Here is a 22,116-nt window from a genome sequence, read left to right on the forward strand (position 1 = left end):
GTCTGAGGGGTTACTTTTTCCACACAGTGTGGTGGAAGTATGGATCGAGCTGCCAGAGGAGGTAGTTGAGGCAGGTATTATCGCAATGTTTAACAATCATTTAGATAGGTACATGGATGGGACAGATTTAGAGCGATATGTGCCAGGCACAGGCAGGTGGGACTAGTGTAGATGGGACATATTGGTCTAAGTTGGGCTGAAGGGCCTGTTTCCATTCTGTATGACTCCATGAGAGGACATTGATGCCCGTTTTGAGGACTTTTTTTTTTTTACTCACAATAGGAATGAGCAACTTCAGATAGTCGACTCACCAATGTTTCTATTACTGATCAGCCAGCTAATCAGTTTTTTGCCAGTAAACGTGTTATGGTGGACTTTTAGACATGACCAGTGATTGCCAATATTGCCACTTTCCTTGAACTCCACAATCAGATCGGCATATTCATCTCTTTCAATTTTCGGTTCTATAAAGCAAATAACACTGGTTCGTTAGTTTCAACAAAAGTTGCATTAAAATTATTCCATTACATTACATGCTTTCTAATCAGCCATGGTCATAATAAGAGTGAATATTGCATTAGTCCCACAGACCCCTGGAAATGAGGCCACACAGCATCTCCTGCAATCATTAGATACAAGGCAAGAGCAAAAATACAGATCAGGATTCAAAATAGTATAATTATTAATGAGACTGGGTTTGCCTTGATAGCAACAATAAACACAGGAGCACAATAATATTAAATGCATTATTGCAGATACTGGGTTGTACACCATGTCTGTGCTTCAAATACACACTCACAAATACTTTAGAATATAGAACAAAATATAATGAAATGGCCTTCAGCACTATCTTGAAGATTTGAAACAATTTTGGTCCAACACCAAAAATTCCAGGGAAGAAATATTTATCTCAAAACAGAGCAAATTGTTAAAGTTAGAAAAACCAAGTTAGAAACTGTTGTCTATTATAGTTTGGTCTTGTAGGAAACACAACACAAGTACATGTAGCAATGTTACAAAATTTTGAGATTTTAAAAATCAAGTCTGCAATTTATCCCATCAGATAAAGGATAAAAAGAAGTTTAATTTGGCTCCTAATTCACTTTCATATCTTCAGTATTAAAAAGGTTATGGCCATTTGAATACTCAGAAATTAGCAACTGATTTTCCATTGACTTAACACAAAAGCTATGATCAAGAACAGTCAAAAGCCCATAACTTTATTATCAAGCGATCCCAATATATATTCCAAAATACTTTTTCAAAAAACTAGATTCTACTATCACTAATTTTATATGGGATTACAGAGCACACAGAATTCAACGAAAGCATTTGTGTAAACCTAAAGAAGTTGGGGGTTTATCATTACCTAACTTTATGTATTACTACTGGGCAGTGCATATTAAGAACATAATGTACTGGTTGGATAGTTCCACTCAGCAGTTGGAGTGGATAAGAATGGAGAAAGAGGAGTGCTATCCGCACGATATAGGAACGATCTTGCTCTCACCGATAAAATTGAATAGTATAATATATAAGAATAACCCAATTATTCACAATACAATAAGAATTTGGTAACAAATAAAAGTATCCTTGAAATTAAATAATCTATCAGTACTAACCCCACTATTGAACAACCCCGCATTCAAACCATCTCTCATCGACAAAACATATCAACAATGGGATAGACTGGGGATTAGGAAAGTAGGGGATATGTATGAATTGGGCAAACTGTTATCATTTCAACATTTAAAATTAAAATTTAAACTGAAGGATAATCAATATTTTAAATATATACAGATATGTGATTTTATGAAGAAATATACACATAGATTTCAAACTATATTTTTAGACCGTTTAGAAGAAGCAATGAATATTAAGGCTGATTCACAAAAACTAATATCATACTTTTATAATAATGTATTAAATAGGGAATTACCCTCAACAGAAGCACTAAGAGAAGATTGGGAACATGAGCTAATGATAAAGATCTCGAAGGATAGATGGGAAAAGTATCTGATGAACACACATAATTGTTCTATTAATGCAAGACATCATTTAATTCAAATTATTACATAGACTATATTATTCAAAAACAAGGTTAAATAAATTTTATCCAAATGTCTCTCCCAGATGCGATAAATGTTTGTTTCAAAACGCTAATGTAACACATTCATTTGTAGGATGTACAAAGTTGAATAAATTTTGGAACAATATATTTGATATATTTACAAAGCTTTTCAAGTCCACAATAGAACCTAAAACGGAATGGATTATATTTGGAATAATAGTAGAAGATATCAATTTAAATAAAGATCAAAATGTTTTTTTAAATTATGGGTTAATAATTGGAAAGAAATTGATACTTAAATTTTGGAAAAATACAACCATACCAACTGTTAAAATGTGGATTAGGAATATGATGGACATAGCACACCTTGAAGAAATGAGACTCCGACTAATAGATAAATATGACCAATTCTTAAGGAGTTGGTCTCCTTTCATCGACTTTTTGGAATCATGTGATGCAGCGGTACCGTAAAGATTACTGATTTCAGTTCATGCCGTGGATAGATCTACATCTCCGAATAAAGATTTGAAAATTTCTCTTTTAAGGGGCCTTCTCTCCTATTTCTACTATCCACTTGTTCTTTTCTTTTTTTTTTTTTTATATACACACTTCACGTTTTTCTATTCTCTACCATCTATTTTCCCCCTTTCTATTGTTTTCTTTTTCTTGTCTTGCTTACTTCCTTCTCAAAACATAAAACTAGAGGTTGTACATAGAATGGATTACGGTATGACATAGTTGGCACCTAAAATTAGGTTCCACTGTACTGTATCAACTTCTAATAAAATAAACAAAAACAAAAACAAAAAAACGTTATTAAAAATTAGGAGAACTGATAGAAATTTTCAGTTATTATAGATTGAAGCATTCTGAATCAAATATTAAACAATCTTACTTGGATGACCTGAAATTAAAGCATACAATTAGTTAGTTACCCAATTGTAGCTAATTCCATTATTCAATTACTAGATCTAAAGATCTATCCATTTCTTAAGAAAAGATTAACATTTTTAAACAGCCTAAGTGTCCAAAGAACATTTACACAAGAATTCACAATAAAACATGATTTTTAAATCTCATTGACATTAATTCATAGGCCAAATGGAAGGAATTTAGTGTTCAATTGCTGTAAATTAATGGCCATTTAAATCAGCTTGTGAGTGGGTTTTTCTGGAACGCGATGGTTTGGAATGTTGCCATTACGGTGGATTTGAAGCCCATATGCGGCATGAAAGATACTGCGGGTTTGAATGGGCCCCCAAATCACGTACTCGCAACTTAAAATTTCGAATAAAGGGATCTTAAGAAGCACTTTTTAATGTAAAAATAAACAACCTACCTTGCCTTGTCCCCTACATAAGATCCGTCCTGTTGTCGGCATTCGCGGCTTTAGAGGATAATTTTTAATCTACTATGACAATTAAATAACCCAATTTAGTTTAAAAATAACTGCAGCGAACTAACGTCGCAGCGATTTTTCGTCAGCAACTAGGCAGGCTGAACAACCTCGATTTCAACAGCCTAGAGAAAATCGTGTTTTAAACCCGCCCCTTCTCAAAGGCGCCAAAGTCCCGCACACGGGCAGCGACAGAACTGCAGTGCCACCGAAGGTAAGTTTTGCAACATACTTAGTATATGTGCTTTCTACTGACCTTCCTTCGGTGCCTCTTCTTTAACAGCTCCTGGTTCAGGAATTGGAGGTGCATCAGCAGGTACAGGCTCGTTCTTAACCATATTAATCAGTTTGTTAAGCTCGTCTTCTGACTGATGAGAAAGCAAGTAATTTGTTGTTTCACTATCTTACTCTGGTAATTTGACAGACACATCAAGACATTCATTTGCAACCTGTTCAATTTAGCTAACATGCAAAACCTGTTGAGCTGCTCACAACCATTAAAACGTTGTCACATGGCCACTGTAATGTGTCTATGGAATATTCCAAATTATGACCAGTGTAATTAAACAAGAAAGGTAGACACAAAATGCTGAAGTAACTCAGAGGGACGGGCAGCATCTCTGGAGAGAAGGAATGGGTGGCATTTCGGGTCGAGACCCTTCTTCAGACTGAAGTTTCAGACTGTTAAACAAGGGACACAGACTAATTAAATTGAAATATTACAGTTTGCTGGACTGTCAAACAAATTGATTCAATAGAATGGATTATGTTGTGATAATATCAGTACATTTTAATTTCTGAATATTAAAGCAAATTGCATTCAGAAATGGCAATATCCTGGAACGTTAGAAATCCTATGCAATTAATATTAAGTAAATGTTCATACATACAGAAGTTTTTTTGCAGAGCCTTATTATCAGCATGAATGACGTTTAACGAATTGCTACATGAACACGAACAATGGTTAATCATATCTTTTATACTCAAGGCAACTCAGTTGCAAATAGTTACATTTTCTTTTCCATGTAATATCTAACACTAATTATTCTGACCTTTCTTCTCACAAATGTTAATCACTGAAAAAAGTACAGCAGTAGTGCAGAAGAAAGAGCAGATTATGTAAAATGGGTGGCACAATGGCACAAGCAGGCTCAAAGCTGACCTCGGATGCTGTCTGTGTGGAGGTTTGCACATTCTCCCTGTGACCGCTCGCAATTTATTCGGGTTGGGGTAATTGTACCGAGTAAATTTCCCCCTAGTGTGTAGGGAGTGGACCTGAAAATCATATTCCTTTATTTCACCATTTGATTATAAGTGTTTTTTACCCACCATATTTTCAAAATCATCATTTCCTCCCACAAAGATGTTGTTGAAGAATAGCTGTGGTACGGTAAACCGTCCAGTGAGCTCCATAACGTACTTCCGAATCTCAGGATTTGCCTTGATGTTAACTTCAGTGTAGGGAAGGCCCATATTGATCAGGCGAGCCTTTGCTCTAAAGCAATGAAGACATCCTGTCACGGTGTATATAGTAATTCTGCCCTTTATTTCCTGCATTTCCGCCGGCTTCTCTGCTTCCATGTTTGATTTGCTGGACTGAAATTCTTGTTGTTAATGTATATGTATTTTCCTCCTTGCTGCTTCACTGTTGCCTTGTATAGAATTTGAGACGTGTTCATATGTCAAGGTTGCTTCATTCCATTTGGCTCCTTTTCGTACTTGTATGTGGCAGCAAATACTCAATTCCTAAAAATCAACAATTGACATAAATTAATTCAGTACACAGTAAAAAGAGGAGAATGCTAATGTTTGCATGTGGCATTCCCAAGTTTTTCAATATTTTCACTCCCTTTTCTATTCCTGATAAACAAAGCACATTTTAACATTTCCAGTACAAAGATAAAGCTGTTGCCAACTTAATAAAATATAAATACCGAGAATGGAACTTTTGGATGTGAGCAATGTAAACGGGTGTTAAATAATAAGTGGGGCATAGAGAATATGAGAGTGCTGTTTGAGATCAGGCATCATTTCACTGAATGACAGAACATGTTCAAGGGATTAAATAGATTACTCGTGTTCCTAACTTTTTTTCTCCCCCTCATTTTTGCACATCAGGAGTTATGCGGAGAAGGCAGGAGAATGGGATTGAGAGGGAAAGATAGATCAGCCATGATTGAATGGCAGAGTAGACTTGATGGGCCAAATGGCCTAATTATGCTCCTATAACAAACACGTTTGTTCTCAATTAACCACATACTCCTTTTAATTTTGAAATAGAAACTGAGATTATTATCTCTAATAAAAGCAAATTACACAAAGCTCTTCAAATCAAACCAGGTCTAAATGTTTTGCCTAACAAATCTATTTCCCAATTTATCACATCTACAATGCTTTCCTTTTTAGTTACATAATATTCAACATCATTTTCTAAAAATGTAATTGAAGACATTCACGGCACTCATAAATTACGCTCTCTCTCTCTCATGGTGAAGGAATTTATTTCAAATATTTTCATAAATTGTTTAATGTACTTTTTCAAATGAAGAAATTCCCATAGTTAAAAAATCCAACATCGGAATAACCAAGCTGCCGTACTTTGAAAAAAAACAGATTATGAAAATAATGATAATTCAGAAAGCACTTCTTTGAATTAAGCAAATGGCAACATTTCCATATTTCTTTAACATTACACATCATAAAATAAATGTAGTTGCTTATCAAAGGTAGACACAAAAAGCTGGAGTAACTCAGCGAGACAGGTAGCATCTCTGGAGAGAAGGAATCGGTGATGTTTCATGTGAAGACCCAGTCTGAAGAAGGGTCTCGACCCGAAACGTTACCTATTCCTTCTCTACAGAGATGCTGCCTGGAGCTACACCAGCATTTTGTGTCTACCTTCGATTTAAACCAACATCAGCAGTTCATTCCTACTAACTACTTATCAAAGCTGTTGAAATCTTCAAACCTCAAAGCAAAAACATGTTGCCCAAAACATTGGCATATTTACTAAATTATCACCGTTCCCAAACATCAACCATGATTATTAACGTACTTTTTAATTGGCCAACCTCCCACAATACAGGCCGCCATACAACATTTCTACATACATTTCAAAGCTTTTTTAAAAAGCCAAGACCAGCTCAATGAGATCACAAAGAACCTTTCAGTGACATCAAACCTGATATTAATGTTACCTCATATTTTGGAATGTGAACATAAAAGCATTATAGTCCTCAAGGACTGCAGTGGAGATTGAGCACTAGTATTCCTGATAGGTGGGACAATTATTGGCAGGGAACTGGAATATTCTTATGAATCCAGCCAAGAATGTTAACAATCCAATATTTTGTATCTTTTACTGAATTAAATACAATTATAGAACTGCAGGACAGGACCTTCAGCTCACAATGTGCTGAACATGATGCTCAACCTCATCAGCCTGCCTATGATCCGGATCCTCCCAATCCCTGCATATCCATGTGCCAATATAAAAGCCTCTTGATCGCCACTATTGTATCCGCCTCCACCATCACCTCTAGCAATGCATTCCAAAAACCCACAAACCACTGCGTAAAGAAAATTACCCAACACATCTCCTTTAAACTTTCCCTCTCTCATTTAACAGCTATGCCATCTCATCTGACATTTCCATCCTGGGAAAAAGGTTCTGACCATCTAACCTTTCTATGCCTTTCATAATTTTACTTCCATCAGGTCTCCCTCCAACACTCAAATTTGAGGGAAAACAATCCTAGTTTGTCTAAAAAAGACTCAAAGTGCTGGTGTAATTTAACATGTCAGGCAGCATTCGTTCCTCGAGACATGGATAGGTGACATTTTGGGTCGAGACCCTTCAGTCTGACGAAACATCACTTATCCACATTCTCCAGGGATGCTGCCCAGCTCAACCGACAGGCCTCACCGCTGCGGTCTCGATGCTTCCTTGATGGCCGCATAAAACTCCAGCCAGGCGTTGTGGCAGCAGGGGGGGGGGGGGGCGGGAGGTGAATAACCCGGGGGGTAAGTGTGAATAATAACCCGGGGGGGGGGGTGGCGTTGTAAAGATCACAAAGTCAGAATAAACACGTCGATCGGAATGAAACCAACAGCGAAGTCGTAGAAAATAAAAATCGCGAAGTTAAACTTTTAAAATTTGACCAAATTTGACAGAAGTCTTTTAAAATAAATGTGATCCGACAAAAATTGCGAAGTCTTTTAAGATCAACAATCTGTAGCAATGTTACAAAATTTTGAGATTTAAAAAATCAAGTCTGCAATTTATCCCATCAGATAAAGCATAACAATAAGTTTATTTTGACACCAAATTCACTTTCATATCTCAAGTATTAAAAAAGTTATGACCATTTTCATACTCGGAAATTAGCATCTTGCTCCCTATTGATTTTCATTGGACATTACAAAAAAGCTGTGATCTTGGATAATCAAAAGCCCATTTCTTAAGGAAAGATTAACATTTTTAAATAGCCTAAGTGTCCAAAGATTATTCACAAATAATTCACAATATAACATGATTTTTATATCTAATTTACATTAATTTATAGGCATTTAGTGTTCAATTGCTGTAAATAAATGCCCATTTAAATCGGCGTTCTAGTGGGTTCATGTGGAATGCGCTGGTTTAGAACGTTGACATAGTGCTGGATTAGTGCCCTCAAATGCCGAGAAAAATACTGCGGGATATAAAAAGCCCAAAATGAGCTACTCGCTATAGATAACTTGATATATAGGGTTATATATATGCCCCATTTAATGTAAAAATAAGGTACATACCTTTAATTGTTTGCTCTATAAAACCCTGGGGCTGCGAGAGGTTGCGGAATGAAACAGTAATTTTAAAACTATTAGAACTATATTATCGAAGCCTATAAAACTAATAATACCTTTTGCGACCGGGTCTTGCAGCGATTTTTCGTTAATGATTTACTAGGCTGAACATGTGCGATTAGTACAGCCTAGTAAAAATCGCGTTTTAAACCCGCCCCCTCCAAACAGCGCCAAAATCGCGGACATGGCTTTGGGCAGATTCCCAATGACGATTCAGGTAGGTTTTGTAACATACCTACAATCTGAATGAAACCAACGTTAACTAAGTATTATTCAAAGAAGTAAAAGTATAAAAATGGGGAAGTGTTTTAACATCAGTGGTAACGAACGTTAAAATTTCTCTTCAATAAATGTCTTAATAGGAATCAGTGTAAAAATCGAGAAGTCTTAGCTTTGAAGGTCGCAAAGTCAGCATGAAGTATCAAGGAGTGCATCAAGCAGTGAAAATGAAGCAGGTGAACCATTGGGGAGGTGTTGAAGCATTTGAGGAATTTTCTAGAAATGTGGCCCTCCCCCGGACGTCACTGGAAGCTCGTGGAATATTCTGTGTGTGAAACGGGCTCCGAGCCGAGCCCGTTGTGCCCGCCCACCTCATTGTGATGTCATCAGTGGAAGCCGATTAAAAGATAATTTAAAAAAAAAATTTAATCATCAATCAGTCGAGAAATAAAGCATAACATCTCCAGTGAACCTGTTCACTGCTTAGAGGAGAAAAATGTGACTCACAATATGTAAAAATCTTATTGTTACTGCCTAGTGTTTTTGTGAAAATCTCAACACACATGTACACAGACATGTACACAGACATATATATATACACACACAGACACATACAAGATGAGAGTTTAAGTTATTATATGTAGAGGAAACATCATGGTAATTTCTTGGAATGAGTGCACAGGGAGCGGCAGAAGTAAAGAATGATGGAATAAAGAATGATGTTCAACCTTTCATTCCAAGTAATTCTGGCAGTGTAGCAATCCTCAAAGTGCTGGTGTAATTCAACAGGTCAGGCAGCATTCCTGGAGAACACGGATAGGTGACGTTTCGGGTTCACACCCTTCAGTCTGACGAAGGATCACAACCCAAAACATCACCGATCCATGTTCTCCACGGTTGTTGCCCTGACCCGCTGTGGTACTCCAGCACATTGTGCTTTTTTTGGTAAACCAACATCTGCAGTTTCTTGTCTCCCCAAGCTTGCCCAACTTCTCCTTGTAGCTGATATCACCTGACGTTTTGGGTACGAACCCTTCTTCAGACTAAATGCTACCTGATCCGTAGAGTTACCCCAGCACTTTGTGTCTATCTTCGGTATAAACCAGCATCTTCAGTTCTTTCCTACACACTGAGATGACTAAGACGTAGATCATCTGGAAAAGGCATATGTAAGCACATGCAAAATGCCCCCAACAACAGGGCTGCCAACATTGGGTGAGAGTTGGGAGTGAGACATTGTGAGAGACCAAGCCCGAGGGAACATCGCGACTGGGGGGGGGGGGGGGGGGGGGGGGGGGGGGGTCCCTTTCCCATTGGTGCGGAGCTTATGCGTTTTTCAGCTTGAAAGGGGTGCATACTGTAGCGAGATTTAACTTACACTGAATGCACTTTTAAATTGGATTGGAGTGTGTTTTTGAAAGGGGGGTGGCTGATCGATCACTGATCACTGGCCTTGGGGGTACCCAGTGAGGGAGTGGAGCAACTGAGTGGGGAGAGGGTGTGGAAGAAGGGTGTCCCCCCTCCCAGGGTAGGAACCTTTTGAAATTTGATGTATTAAAATCATGTTTTAGTGCATTGTAGCAGTATGATATCAATGTTTTTTGTATGAAGTATTTTTTAAGAGGTAACTTTTTAAGGGGTAACTTTATCCACACAAAAGAACAAGCTGCCAGAGGATGTAGTTGAGGCAGAGACCAACCCAACATTTAAGAAAACGTTTGACTAATACATGGATAGGACAGGTTTGGAGGTATGGACCAAAAGCAGGTAGCGTAGCTGGGACATGTTGGCTGTGGGGCAAGTTGCGCCGAAGGGCCTGTTTTCACACTGTATCACTCTATGACTACATTATACCTCCACCATGCATGAATGCTTCAAAATCAAGTGATCGAGTTTTATTGCCATATACTCAAGCATAGAAACATAGAAAATAGGTGCAGGAATAGGCCATCGACCCTTCGAGCCAGCACTGCCATTCAATATGATCATGGCTGTTCATCTAAAATCAGTACCTCTTTCCTGTTTTTTCCCCATATCCCTTGATTTCGTTAGCCCCAAGAACTAAATGTAACTCTCTCTTAAAAACATCCAGTGAATTGGCCTGCACTGCCTTCTGTGGGAGAGAATTCCACAGATTCACAACTCTGTGTGAAGAAAGATTGTCCTCATCTGTGATCACTGGTTCTGAACTCCCCCAACATCGGGAAATTTTTTCCTGCAGTTACAGTAAGTGAAAATCTAGCAGGCAAGCAGGGTGCTTTCTCCAACTACTCCCATTTGAAGTCCACTATCTTCCACCGTTTCTACCCAGTGCTTGGTACTTACTTCCAGCAGCCACTGGTTGTCCTCCAGGATGCATCGAACCACAGCCTGATCCATGCCGGTCACCAGGGTGAATTCGGCACAGAGACTCTCACAGCAGCGGCGCAACGCTTCCGACGCCTTGCACTGAGGCTGCTCCATGGCTGGAGCTGCAGTAAGCGACTCGCCAGTCCAGCAAACACTCGCCAACCCCACTCCCCGTCTGCATCTGTCCCTGCCGATGCTTCTGCTTCCAACACCCGCGGCCCATTCAGTTGATATGAGTTTCGAAATTTTCGTTGATCACAGAATTTCTCACAACAGAGTGAGAGAAATTTGTGATCAGCGTGAGAATTTGTCAAAATGCGTGATTCTCATGTTCAATGCATGGGAGTTGGCAGCCCTGCCTCTCTACCCCCCCCCCCCCCCCCTCCCCCCCCTCCACACACTCCATCTCTCCTCTCACCTCTCTCCCCTGTCTCCCCGTCTCACTCTCTCCCCTGTCTCCCTCTCTTTCCCCCTCCCCCCATTCAATCTCTCCCCCTCCTTCTCTCTCCCCCTCACTCTCCCTTCTCTCTCTCTCTTCCCTTCTCTCCCTCCCACCTCACTCTCCCCCTCTCCTCTCTCTCCCCTTTCCCTCTCATCTCTCTCCCCCCCCCCTCTTCTTCTCCCCCCTCACTCCCCCCCCCTCTCTCTCTCCCTCTTTCTCTGTATCTGGCTCTCTCTCTCTCTCTCTCTTTTTATCTCCCTCTCTGTCTCACAGACACAGACACATACACACACACACACACACACACACACACACACGCTCTCTCTCTCCCTCTCTCTTTCTCCTGTCTCTATCTCCACTTTCTCTTTGCCCCCATCTCTATCTTTCCCCCTTTCTATCTTTCCCCCTCTATCTCACCCTATCTCGTACCCTCTCCACCCCTTTCTCTCTTACCCCCTCTCATCTCACTCTCTCCCCTCTCTCTCCCCCCTACCTCTCTCCCTCTTCTCTCTCTCCATTCACGCCCCCTCTGTTTCTCCCCTCTCTCACCCTCATCTCCCTCCCCTTTCTCTCTCTCCACCCTTTGAGAGTCTGTCCCCTCGGCACAGAGACTCTCGCGGCAACGGCACAACGCTTCCAACGGCCCGGGACTCTTGCACTGCTCCATGGCCGGAGCTGCAGCGAGCGACTCGCCAGCCCTGCAAACACTCGCCAGCCCCGACTCCCCGCATCTGTATCCGCCCGCTGCTTCCATCCCTCCCTCAGCCCCAGCTCTCCAACGCCCGCGGACCGTGCAGTTTATCTGAGTTTTTTAATTTTCGTTGATCACAGAATTTCTCACCACAGAGCGTGAGAAATTTCTGATCAGCGTGAGAGCTTATTCAAATGCGAGATTCTCAGGCTCAAAGCGTGAGAATTGGCCGCCCTGCCCAACAATGTCACTGTAAAGTTCTCCAAATTGCCAGGTTAAACTAACCAACATTTGTATTCTCTCCCTGGCCAACACACAAAACAATAACATTTAATTGGCTTCAATACACAGCTCACTTCATTCACGCATCCAATGCCAGATCCTTGAAATGGAAACTCTACACTGAGCCTCGTCATGCTAATAGATTATCACAGGGAGAGTGATCCAAGAATGTTCTCAAAGTTTCCAGGAGAAAATCCCTTTACCCCATAAACTAGAGGGAATCCCTGGCCCATGGCAGGAGCGCTGGAAATTGAGTCCAGTTTACTGGGAACAAGCGGAAATGTGACGCAAACAAAAGGAGGACACACCTCCCAAACTACCCACACATGTCCACCGCATCAGTGGAAGAATCAATGAGACTTGGAGTGTCCTCATCGGTCACCTCAAAACTGGGTGAAGCAGGTCACCTTCAATCCCAAGCGACTGCTGAAGAAGACAACCAAGATGGTACTGCACTTAAGAACCGCAAATATCAGATATGATATTAAAATAGTCCTATCTACCCTCTCTATGAGAAAAGACCGCATGGCTCTATGCAAACAAAGGAGCTTTTGCAAACTTTTAATTATTGACCGGCCAATTAAAATTATTTAGCGTTTAATATTACAAGCAAACATGAATTATTAATTGAGCTCATTATTATCAGTGTACACACCTATAGCCCAATAGAATTTGAGAAGGTATGATTGTAATGTAAATGCAAATTGTTCCCGTCTGCTGCAAGTAGAGAGGCTGAGATTGCAAAAGGAGCTACACAGTGTTCTTCTCCAATTGCAACATTTGTGTGGTTTTACCTCATTCTTTTCACGATGTGCACTATTTTTAGTTCATTGTTGTTTTCTATTTCCTGTTTGTGATTAGTTTTGGACTCCTAATGGATATATCCTTTCCTTGCCCTAACTTCTTTCTACACTTGCAACCCCACCCCTACCATCTTTAAATAAAGTATTTCCTCATCTTTCATTTGATGTTTGAAATTACTTAGCGTGTCCATCTGGCTGACTGTGACGACCTCTATCAAATTTCTGTTTGTATCAAGGACACAGGATATAAAACATTTGCAAAACAGCCAAGATTTCAAAAAAAAACCCATCTATCAGTATAAAATGCAACACAATTTGTTTAAGATAGTTTTGCAACTACTATTATGTTTCACAATTGTATATAATTTCAAAATGATAGTTTCATGATAGTTCTGGGTGTTGACACGCTGAAAACCGAAATAAAAAACGAGAAGCCCTTGGCAAGTGCTTGGTTCTCCACAAAAGGGAAGTCAAAGCAGTCTGAAGAAGGGTCTTAACCTGAAACGTAGAAACATAGAAAATAGGTGCAGGAATAAGCCATTCGGCCCTTCTAGCCTGCACCACCATCCAATATGATCATGGCTGATCGTCCAACTCAGTATCCCGTACCTGCCTTCTCTCCATACCCCCTGATCCCCTTAGACACAAGGGCCACATCTAATTCCCTCTTAAATATAGCCAATGAATGGGCCTCAACTACCTTTTGTGGCAGAGAATTCCAGAGATTCGCCACTCTTTGTGAAAAATGTTTTTCTCATAAGTCACTGAAAAATCACCCATTCCTCCTATCCACAGACGCCACCTATCCCGTTGCGCTACTCTCCAGCATTTTGTGTCTGTCTTAAGTTAAAGTAATGTTTGTCCAAGTGGATACCATTGATCAGTTCAGTACCAAACCCATTACGGTCTTTTTAACTACAGTAAGCTCTAGCTTACTTATGCTTCAGAAACAGAAAGTTACAAGTTCAAGTCCCACATGCACAGAACCTTAGGCTGACTCTCCGGTGCAGTGAAATGAGGGTTGCATTGCTAGAATGTATATATAAGGTGTAAAACTGGGGCCACGACTAATTTCTCATGTGGGCATAATAGATGATAGCTTAACTAGATTGGCAGGGGGTGGGATCTCGTACAGGACAGAGGTACGTGGGAGGCTAGAAGTTGGTATAGAGGGTGGTGTGGGACAGAATAGGCAGGTGAAAGTCAGAGAGCGAGGAAGGAGGGTTGGTTTCAACTGCACAAATTTTAATGCAAGTGGCCTGACCAGTAAGGCAGATGAGTTTAGACCATGGATAGGTACGAGCGACTGGGACATTGTAGCCATGACAGAAACCTGGTTAAGGGAGGAGCAGAACTGGCCGCTCAATGTTCCATGGTACAGGAGCTTCAGGAGAGACAGGGGCGAGGGAAAAAGAAGAGGGTGGGGGGGTTGCATTGTTGGTTGAAGAGGATGTCACCGCAGTGATCAGAAGATAGCTCTGGCGGGTAGCATTAAAGACAATCTCAAAAGATTTTACAAATACATAAGGGGAAAAAAGGTAACTAGAGAGAGAGTGATACCTCTCAGGAATCAAAGTGTCACCTCTGTGTGGAGCCTCAGTAGACGGGCAAGGTCCTCAAGGAATATTTCTGCTCTGCATTTACCGAGGAGAAGGGCAGTAGGACGGAGGAACTTGGGGCAGTCAATGGAAGTGTCTTGAGAGCAGTCAGTGTAACTGTCAAAGAAGTACTGAAGGTACCGTTGTGTATGAAGGTAGACAAATCTCCAGGGCCTGAACAGAAATATCCGAGTACATTGCTGGAAACTAGAGAGGAAATTGCAGGAGCCCTGGTTGAAATTTACAAGTCGTCCTTAAATACTGGAGAGGTGCCCGGAAGACTGGAGGGTGGCAAATGTTGTGCCTCTTTTCAAGAAGGGCTGCAGGGAAAATGCTGGGAACTATAGTTGTAACATCTGTAGTTGGAAAGTTTCTAGAGAGTATTCTGAGAGATAGGTTATACAGGCATTTGGATGGGCAAGGGCTGATTAGGGATAGTCAGCATGGTTTTGTACGAGGGAGGTTGTGTCTCACAAATCTGATTGATTTCTTTGAAGACGTGACCAAATATATCGATGAGGGCAGAGCTGTAGATGTTATGTACATGGATTTCAGTAAGGCTTTCGACAAGTTTCCGCATGGTAGACTGCTCTGCAAGTTTAGCAAGTTTGCTGATGATACAAAAGTGAGTGGTTTTGCAGATAGTGAAGATGGTTGCGAAAGATTGCAATTGGATCTGGATCGATTGGCCATGTGGGCAGAGGAATGGTTGATGGAATTTAATACAGAGAAGTGTGAAGTGTTGCATTTTGGGAAGTCGAACAAGGGGCAGGATCTACACAGTAAATTGTAGGCCTCTGGGTAGGTGTTGTAGAGCAGAGGGATCGAGGAGTACAGGTGCATGGTTCCTTGAAGGTTGAGTCGCAGGTCGATAAGGTGGTCAAAAAGGCTTGGCACTTTGGCCTTCATCAGTCAGAGTATTGAATATAGAAATTGGGAGGTCATGTTGCAGTTGCATAAGACATTGGTGAGACTACATTTAGAATATTGTGTTCAGTTCTGGGCATCATGTTATAGGAAAGATATTGTCTAGCTTGAAAAGGGCTTAGAAAAGATTTAGGAGGATGGTGCCAAGACTACAGTATGTAAGCTACAGGGAGAGATTGAGTGGGCTGGGTCTCTATTCCTTGGAGCGCAGGAGGATGAGGGCTGATCTTATAGAGGTGTATAAAATCATGAGAGGGATAGATCGGATAGATGCACAGATTCTCTTGCCCAGGGTAGGGGAATCGAGGACCAGGGAACACGAGTTCAACGTGAAGAGGAAAAGATTTAATAGGAATCGGAGGAGTAGCTTTTTCACACAAAGGGTGGTGGGTGTATGGATCAAACTGCCAAAAGAGGCTGGGACTATCTCATTGTTTAATCATGTTAGACAGGTACATGAATAGGACAGGTTTGGAGGGATATGGACCAAGCGCAGGCAAGTGGGACTAGTGGAGCTGGGATATTGTTGCCGGTTTGGGCAAGTTGGGCTGAAGGGCCTGTTTCCACACTGTATCACTCTATGACTATGACTCCAGGAGGGGTACGGGAATTATCCCTGCCATTCTGTCTTACTTTATTCTGCTATCAACATTTGTCAAAGAGGATATCTGATCACATTGATGCTGTTTGTAAGAATCTCTTTGCATCTGATTTGCTCAATTACAGCAGTTTAATCTGACCATTGACTACAGAAAGCTTTTTTTTTGGGGGGGGGGCATGCTAAAAGCGAAAAAAAAATAATCCACAAATGAAACTTTTCATTTTAACATTGCAGATGCTAATATAAATAATGTAACTACACATTTTGGGGGAAATCTTTCTGACAGCCTCAGCCACGTTTCACTTATTTCGCTGCTAGTTCCCATTTGATCAATCCTTGAAGCCTCTCATCTCAATTAATGACTCTCGGCAAGGATTCTCGGTCTCACTCTTGCAACCAGGCACTATGGGACTGAGCAACCCTCTCCATAACATACCACACCATGACATTCACTCTGGCCTTATGCACTTCTTTCACACGCACACAATATGAACTTTCTCTCATACAAAGACTCATTCAGTCCTTTCTTTTCCCCGATCCCCAATCACTCTGGGATAAAGGGAATACTCCGTACTTGGAAGTAAAGAACCGCTTGTTCTCTTCTCACTCTACGGTACACAGACTTAGGATCATACCCATATCCTCCAATTCAAAGGGATGTCATCAATCTTTACTTGCCTATCTCATGCTGGTCATGGGGACATTGCATCCATTGCCCATAGCCGCCTATTTCAACAGCTAACAGGAAGAGGCAGCTACAACATCACCATTTTAATTGATTGCAGAGCATGGGAACGCTGAGGAAAAAGCCGATGTACGTGCCACCATATTCAACCAGATGATGCACCTTGGCTTCTCCTGGGATCACTCCCACTTCCAAAGGAATTAAGAAATGGCTTGCAGTAAAGACTATAGAGGCAGACATCATATCAGCTTTACTACTGAAGACCTATGGTTCCAGTGAGGTTTGTCCAGTACAGGTGCAACACAGATGCGTTTGAATAATTACACGATTGCCTGGAGTATTCTGGACACAAAAAACTCGACTAATCTGGTTCTAACTACTTCCACTTCCCCCACCCCCACTCACTCAATTATCAATCATCCGCAAAGTGATGGAAGCTCTAGAGGGAGGTTGCGCGTAATGTCATCAAGTCAAAGGGCGTGACGCAAGGAGTAGGTCAATCCTTCTGGAGTACAAGCCAGCTTCCGGCATACACTAGTAACACACAAAACACGTACGTTCTTACTTGTTAAAAACCGCCAAAATGGTACATTTTTGCGCTGTAAAAACTTGTGGAAATAGGGGTAACCGTGAGAGATATTTCAGAATTCCAAAAGTGAGGAGAAATTATGGTAGAGAGAAGCGAGAGCTGAAGGGACAACAACAGCTAAAGTGGTTGACGAACATTGGCCGTGCAGATATCAAAATTGAAAATGATCACGTTTGCCCACTGCATTTCATCAACAGTAAGGCATTCCTTGTGTTTTTTCGATTCCTTTGGTATCTAAAAAGTTTTAGAAGTGATAAATCTGGCTGTAAAATTGTAAAATCACCCATGGTTCTCAAGTGGGTTTTTACATGCAAGAAAATGCTTCTGAAGCTAAATTTATCATTAAAAAAAAATTGCAAACCAGTTGTACAGGGTATTGGTGAGACCACACCTGGAGTATTGCGTACAGTTTTGGTCTCCAAATCTGAGGAAAGATATTCTTGCCTTAGAGGGAGTACAGAGAAGGTTCACCAGACTGATTCCTGGGATGTCAGGACTTTCATATGAAGAAAGACTGGATAGACTTGGCTTGTACTCGCTAGAATTTAGAAGATTGAGGGGGGATCTTATAGAAACTTACAAAATTCTTAGGGGGTTGGACAGGGAAGATGCAGGAAGATTGTTCCCGATGTTGGGGAAGTCCAGGACAAGGGGTCACAGTTTAAGGATAAAGGGGAAATCCTTTAGGACCAAGATGAGAAAAACATTTTTCACACAGAGAGTGGTGAGTCTCTGGAACTCTCTGCCACAGAAGGTAGTTGAGGCCAGTTCATTGGCTATATTTAAGAGGGAGTTAGATGTGGCCCTTGTGGCTAAAGGGATCAGGGGGTATGGAGAGAAGGCAGGTACAGGATACCGAGTTGGATGATCAGCCATGATCATATTGAATGGCGGTGCAGGCTCGAAGGGCCGAATGGCCTACTCCTGCACCTATTTTCTATGTTTCTATACATGGGTTTTGAATTACATTTTACTCAGATGCAAAACAAGGAATGGCATAATTGTTAGCTGCTAATTGGATCTAACACCATGTGGTACTTTTTCATTTTTATCTGCAGCATGGGGGTGCAGAGGCACAGATAAAACAATTACACTTTCATCTAACTTTTTTGACAACCTGCTCCCTGGAGATGTCATTTTAGCTAATCGCGGTTTTGACATAAAAGATGATGCCGAATTTTACGGTTGTGTAGCAGAAATTCCTGCATTTACAAGAGGGAAAGCACTATCTGCATGGATGTGGAAAAAACTCGCATATTAGCACATTTACACATTCATGTAGAGCGTGGGATTGGCGGTGCAAGGCAAAAATACCTAATTCCAAGTCATACTGTACCACTGGAATTCATCATGACCAACTCTGAAAGTAAAGTACCTAAAATTGATTAAATTGCAAGGATCTGTTGTGCACTTTTCAACTTAAATGAATCCATCGCCCCACAGTAGGTGCAAATAGTTGGGCTTTTGTATAGAGTATATACGAGCAATAAAAACGTTCAAAAAAGTTACTTGGCTCTTCGGCATTTATTATGGATGAAATTGCAAGTAATTGGCAAATCATTGCATAACAAACACAGAAGTTAAAGTACACTTAAAATTTTTTAACATTAAACTTAAATTTGAGTTTGAAAAAGAGTTCAAAATGTCCTATTTTGTGGTTTTATGCTGTGCAAAGCTAACGTGGTATACAAATTCTAGACTTGGTATTTATGAGAAACATGTTCAGCACAACACTTGCAGTTCATTTATTTTTGGGAACTTTTCTTTTTGGTTTTGGGAGAAGCTTACAATCTGAACCTTTTTTTTTGGCCAGATTGGAAGCATAACTCGACAATTGAACGGATGCTGGGAAAGAAGACGGACCCGCTGCTCTGGACCATATTGTTTGCATGCAGTTCACCGCTTGTACTCCAGAAGGCGTTGCGTGGCAACAGTACGGGTCACGGGTCGTGACCACAACTGCCGTGCAACCTCCCTATTGTTAACACTGCTATCAAGTGACACTCATCAATAACCTGTCCATTGATGTCCAGTTAAGGTTTTTCCCCTCGCTATATTTGGCAAGATATTAGAAATAAGGAACTGCAGATGCTGGTTTGCAGAGTATAGAATTTGGCAATATAGGACTTTCCCTTCACTGTCAATGGGTCTGAATCCTGAAACGTCCATTGCCGTCACCTCCGTGGGAATACAGAATGAATGTGTTCATTACACACTAATGCAGTTCAACACGGTGGCTCGGCACCTGTTTCTCAAGTGTGGCTGGGGAATGTGAAACAAATGGGTAGGAAGGGACTGTAGGTGCTGGTTTACACCGAAGATAAGACACAACAATGCTGGAGTAACTCAGCGGGACAGTAAAACAAATGTTGGAATTTGCCAGCGAAGCCCAGATCCCTAAAGTAAAGAGATACATTCTGAGTATAGAGAGGGAGATCTCTCTCATTTGACTCTCGGTAGAGGTGCAGGAACAGGTGGCACAAAGAAGGAAGGCACGGGCATGAATAGAGGAACAAAGGGGCATGAAAAGAGGGACATGAAAAGAGGGACAGATGGGCATAAAAAGAGGGACACAGGGTCTAACGCTCCCTCCTCACTCGGGGCAGAGAGACAAGGACATGTCTCAATGGGGAAAGACACTGGACACTAAGGCATGGATAGAGACCAACCCTCCCTCTCCTCCTCAGTTTAGGACATTGACGGGCTTACTCCAACCTCCCTGTAGGCTGGGGACTCGCCCCCCCACATCCCCAGTCCGGACCCTGGGGACTCGGCAACCCCCTACCACCTCTCCTCCAGCCACAAGCACTCACCTTACTCGCTCCTGCTCCAGCTCCTTCCTCTCTCTCTGCCTCTCACGTACACAGCTCACTCCCCCCACCCGCACAGTGAGCTGATCCACCGCTGTGACGCACCGAGACTGCTGCAGGCAACGCAGGGGAGTTTAGAAAGGGCAGTTTATCAGTGAAAATGGACACAACGTGCTGGACTGACTCAGCGGCTCAGGCAGCGTCTCTGGAGAACACGGATGGATGACATCTGGCGGTCCAGACCCTGAATCAGACTGATTTGTGGGGGGTGGGGTGGGGTTGAAGCGGCTCGTCAGCACCATTACTACTCCTTCTGTTTCCAGTTTATTGTTGAGCTCAGCTGAATTATTTTCATCTCTGGCCGTTATCAACTCATCTGATAAATCATCAATCCCCTCACCTGTATCCAACTATCACCTGCCGGACTTTGTCCCCTCCCCACTCCTAACCAGCTTTCACCTCCTTTCTACAATCAGTCTGAAAAAGGGTCCCGACCTCCAAACGACATCTATCCATGTTCTGCAGAGATACTGCCTGGCCCGCGGAGTAACTCCAGCCCCTTGTGTCAATCTTGGGTATAAACCTACATCAGCAGTCCTTTTCTACACAGAGATTGATTGTGTCTTCATAGTACTGAGTGCTACTTTAATTTTGGAATTTTGCTGATACACATAATAAATATCTGATATTTCCACTGCAATGGTGTTTGATGACTGGAGTGCCTCGCCATGAATTGACCATGATCTGTAACTAAAACTGGGACGATTGTAAAGGGCACACGGGGGGGGTATGCGAGGCTGGAACCTTTGTCCTGGCCCTGGCCCAGAGCTCTGCTATAGGATCTTTGGCCCTGGCTGCCGAACTGAGGGGAGGAGGAGTTAGTGTAGCTATGGCGGCGTGAGGTTTAAGGACTTTGTTCTGGGGGTGGAACGGCCGTCATGTCGCTGCTGCCGGGAGATCCTGCACGTCCTGTGTCGGTGCGAGCCAAAGATCTTAAAGCGGGGCCATAAGATCTTTGGTGCGAGCTGCAGGGGGACTGCTAATGACTTTCTTTCTCATCACACCTGTTTCGTACCCCCATCGCCTTGATTCCTCGATGTCTAACCACCCCCCCCCCCCCCCCCCCCCCCCCGATCCCCACTCCCCCTCTCTGATCTTCATCCCTCTGATCCCCATGCCCCTTGATCCCCCAACTCCTCGATCCCTAACACCTGAACCCCACTTCCCCCCCCCCCCCCATTCATCAATTTGCTCCCCACCCCCTTGATCCCTGATCTCCACCTTCCCTTCCCCATGATGAATGAATTATGTTTATCGTCACATGTAAATGTCGCAGTAGTATTCCTTGTGCATACCCACGGTATGCAGAGTGGCCACATAAAGGGGGCTGATCTTCATCCCTCTGATCCCCCTCCCCATTGATCTCTAACTCCTCCATCTCTAACTCCCTGATGCCCACCCCCCTTCCCCCTGATCATTAACCAACTTCTCCATCCCCAATGCCCCTGATCCCCCAGCTCCTCATTCCCCGATCTCCATCACTTCCAATCCCCATCATCAGATCCTCACCCTCCTGATCCCCATCTCCATATTTTTATTGCCCTGATCCCCAATGTTCTACTACGACCCCATCCCCAGATCCTCACTTTCATGATCCCCATCCCTTAATTTCCATCCCTCTGATCCCTCTTTACGCAGTGGTATAAATTTGGGGTCCAAAATGGTCTCTCTTATAGCTGAGAACCTCACTTTTGGGAGTTGTATTTGTTCATTAGTCTTAAGCTGCCGGCTTCATACGTGTCGTT

General features: G+C 42.1%; 1 protein-coding gene across 1 annotated transcript in view; it reads right to left on the reverse strand.

The window, feature by feature from the left end:
• zgc:152951 (uncharacterized protein LOC569013 homolog) overlaps positions 1 to 20,475 on the reverse strand; it is a 46,461-nt gene extending 25,986 nt beyond the window's left edge. Inside the window, exons 1-4 of the mRNA XM_055645039.1 lie at positions 20,315 to 20,475; positions 4,797 to 5,213; positions 3,724 to 3,835; positions 312 to 464 (exon numbers count right to left, since the gene is read on the reverse strand). Coding sequence (XP_055501014.1) covers positions 312 to 464; positions 3,724 to 3,835; positions 4,797 to 5,048 — 517 coding nt within the window. The 5' untranslated portion in view covers positions 5,049 to 5,213; positions 20,315 to 20,475. The remainder of the gene's footprint in view (positions 1 to 311; positions 465 to 3,723; positions 3,836 to 4,796; positions 5,214 to 20,314) is intronic.
• Between the last annotated feature and the right edge of the window lie 1,641 nt (positions 20,476 to 22,116).

The sequence above is a fragment of the Leucoraja erinacea genome, chromosome 13 (assembly GCF_028641065.1).
Source record: "Leucoraja erinacea ecotype New England chromosome 13, Leri_hhj_1, whole genome shotgun sequence".
NCBI classification, from domain to species: domain Eukaryota; kingdom Metazoa; phylum Chordata; class Chondrichthyes; order Rajiformes; family Rajidae; genus Leucoraja; species Leucoraja erinaceus.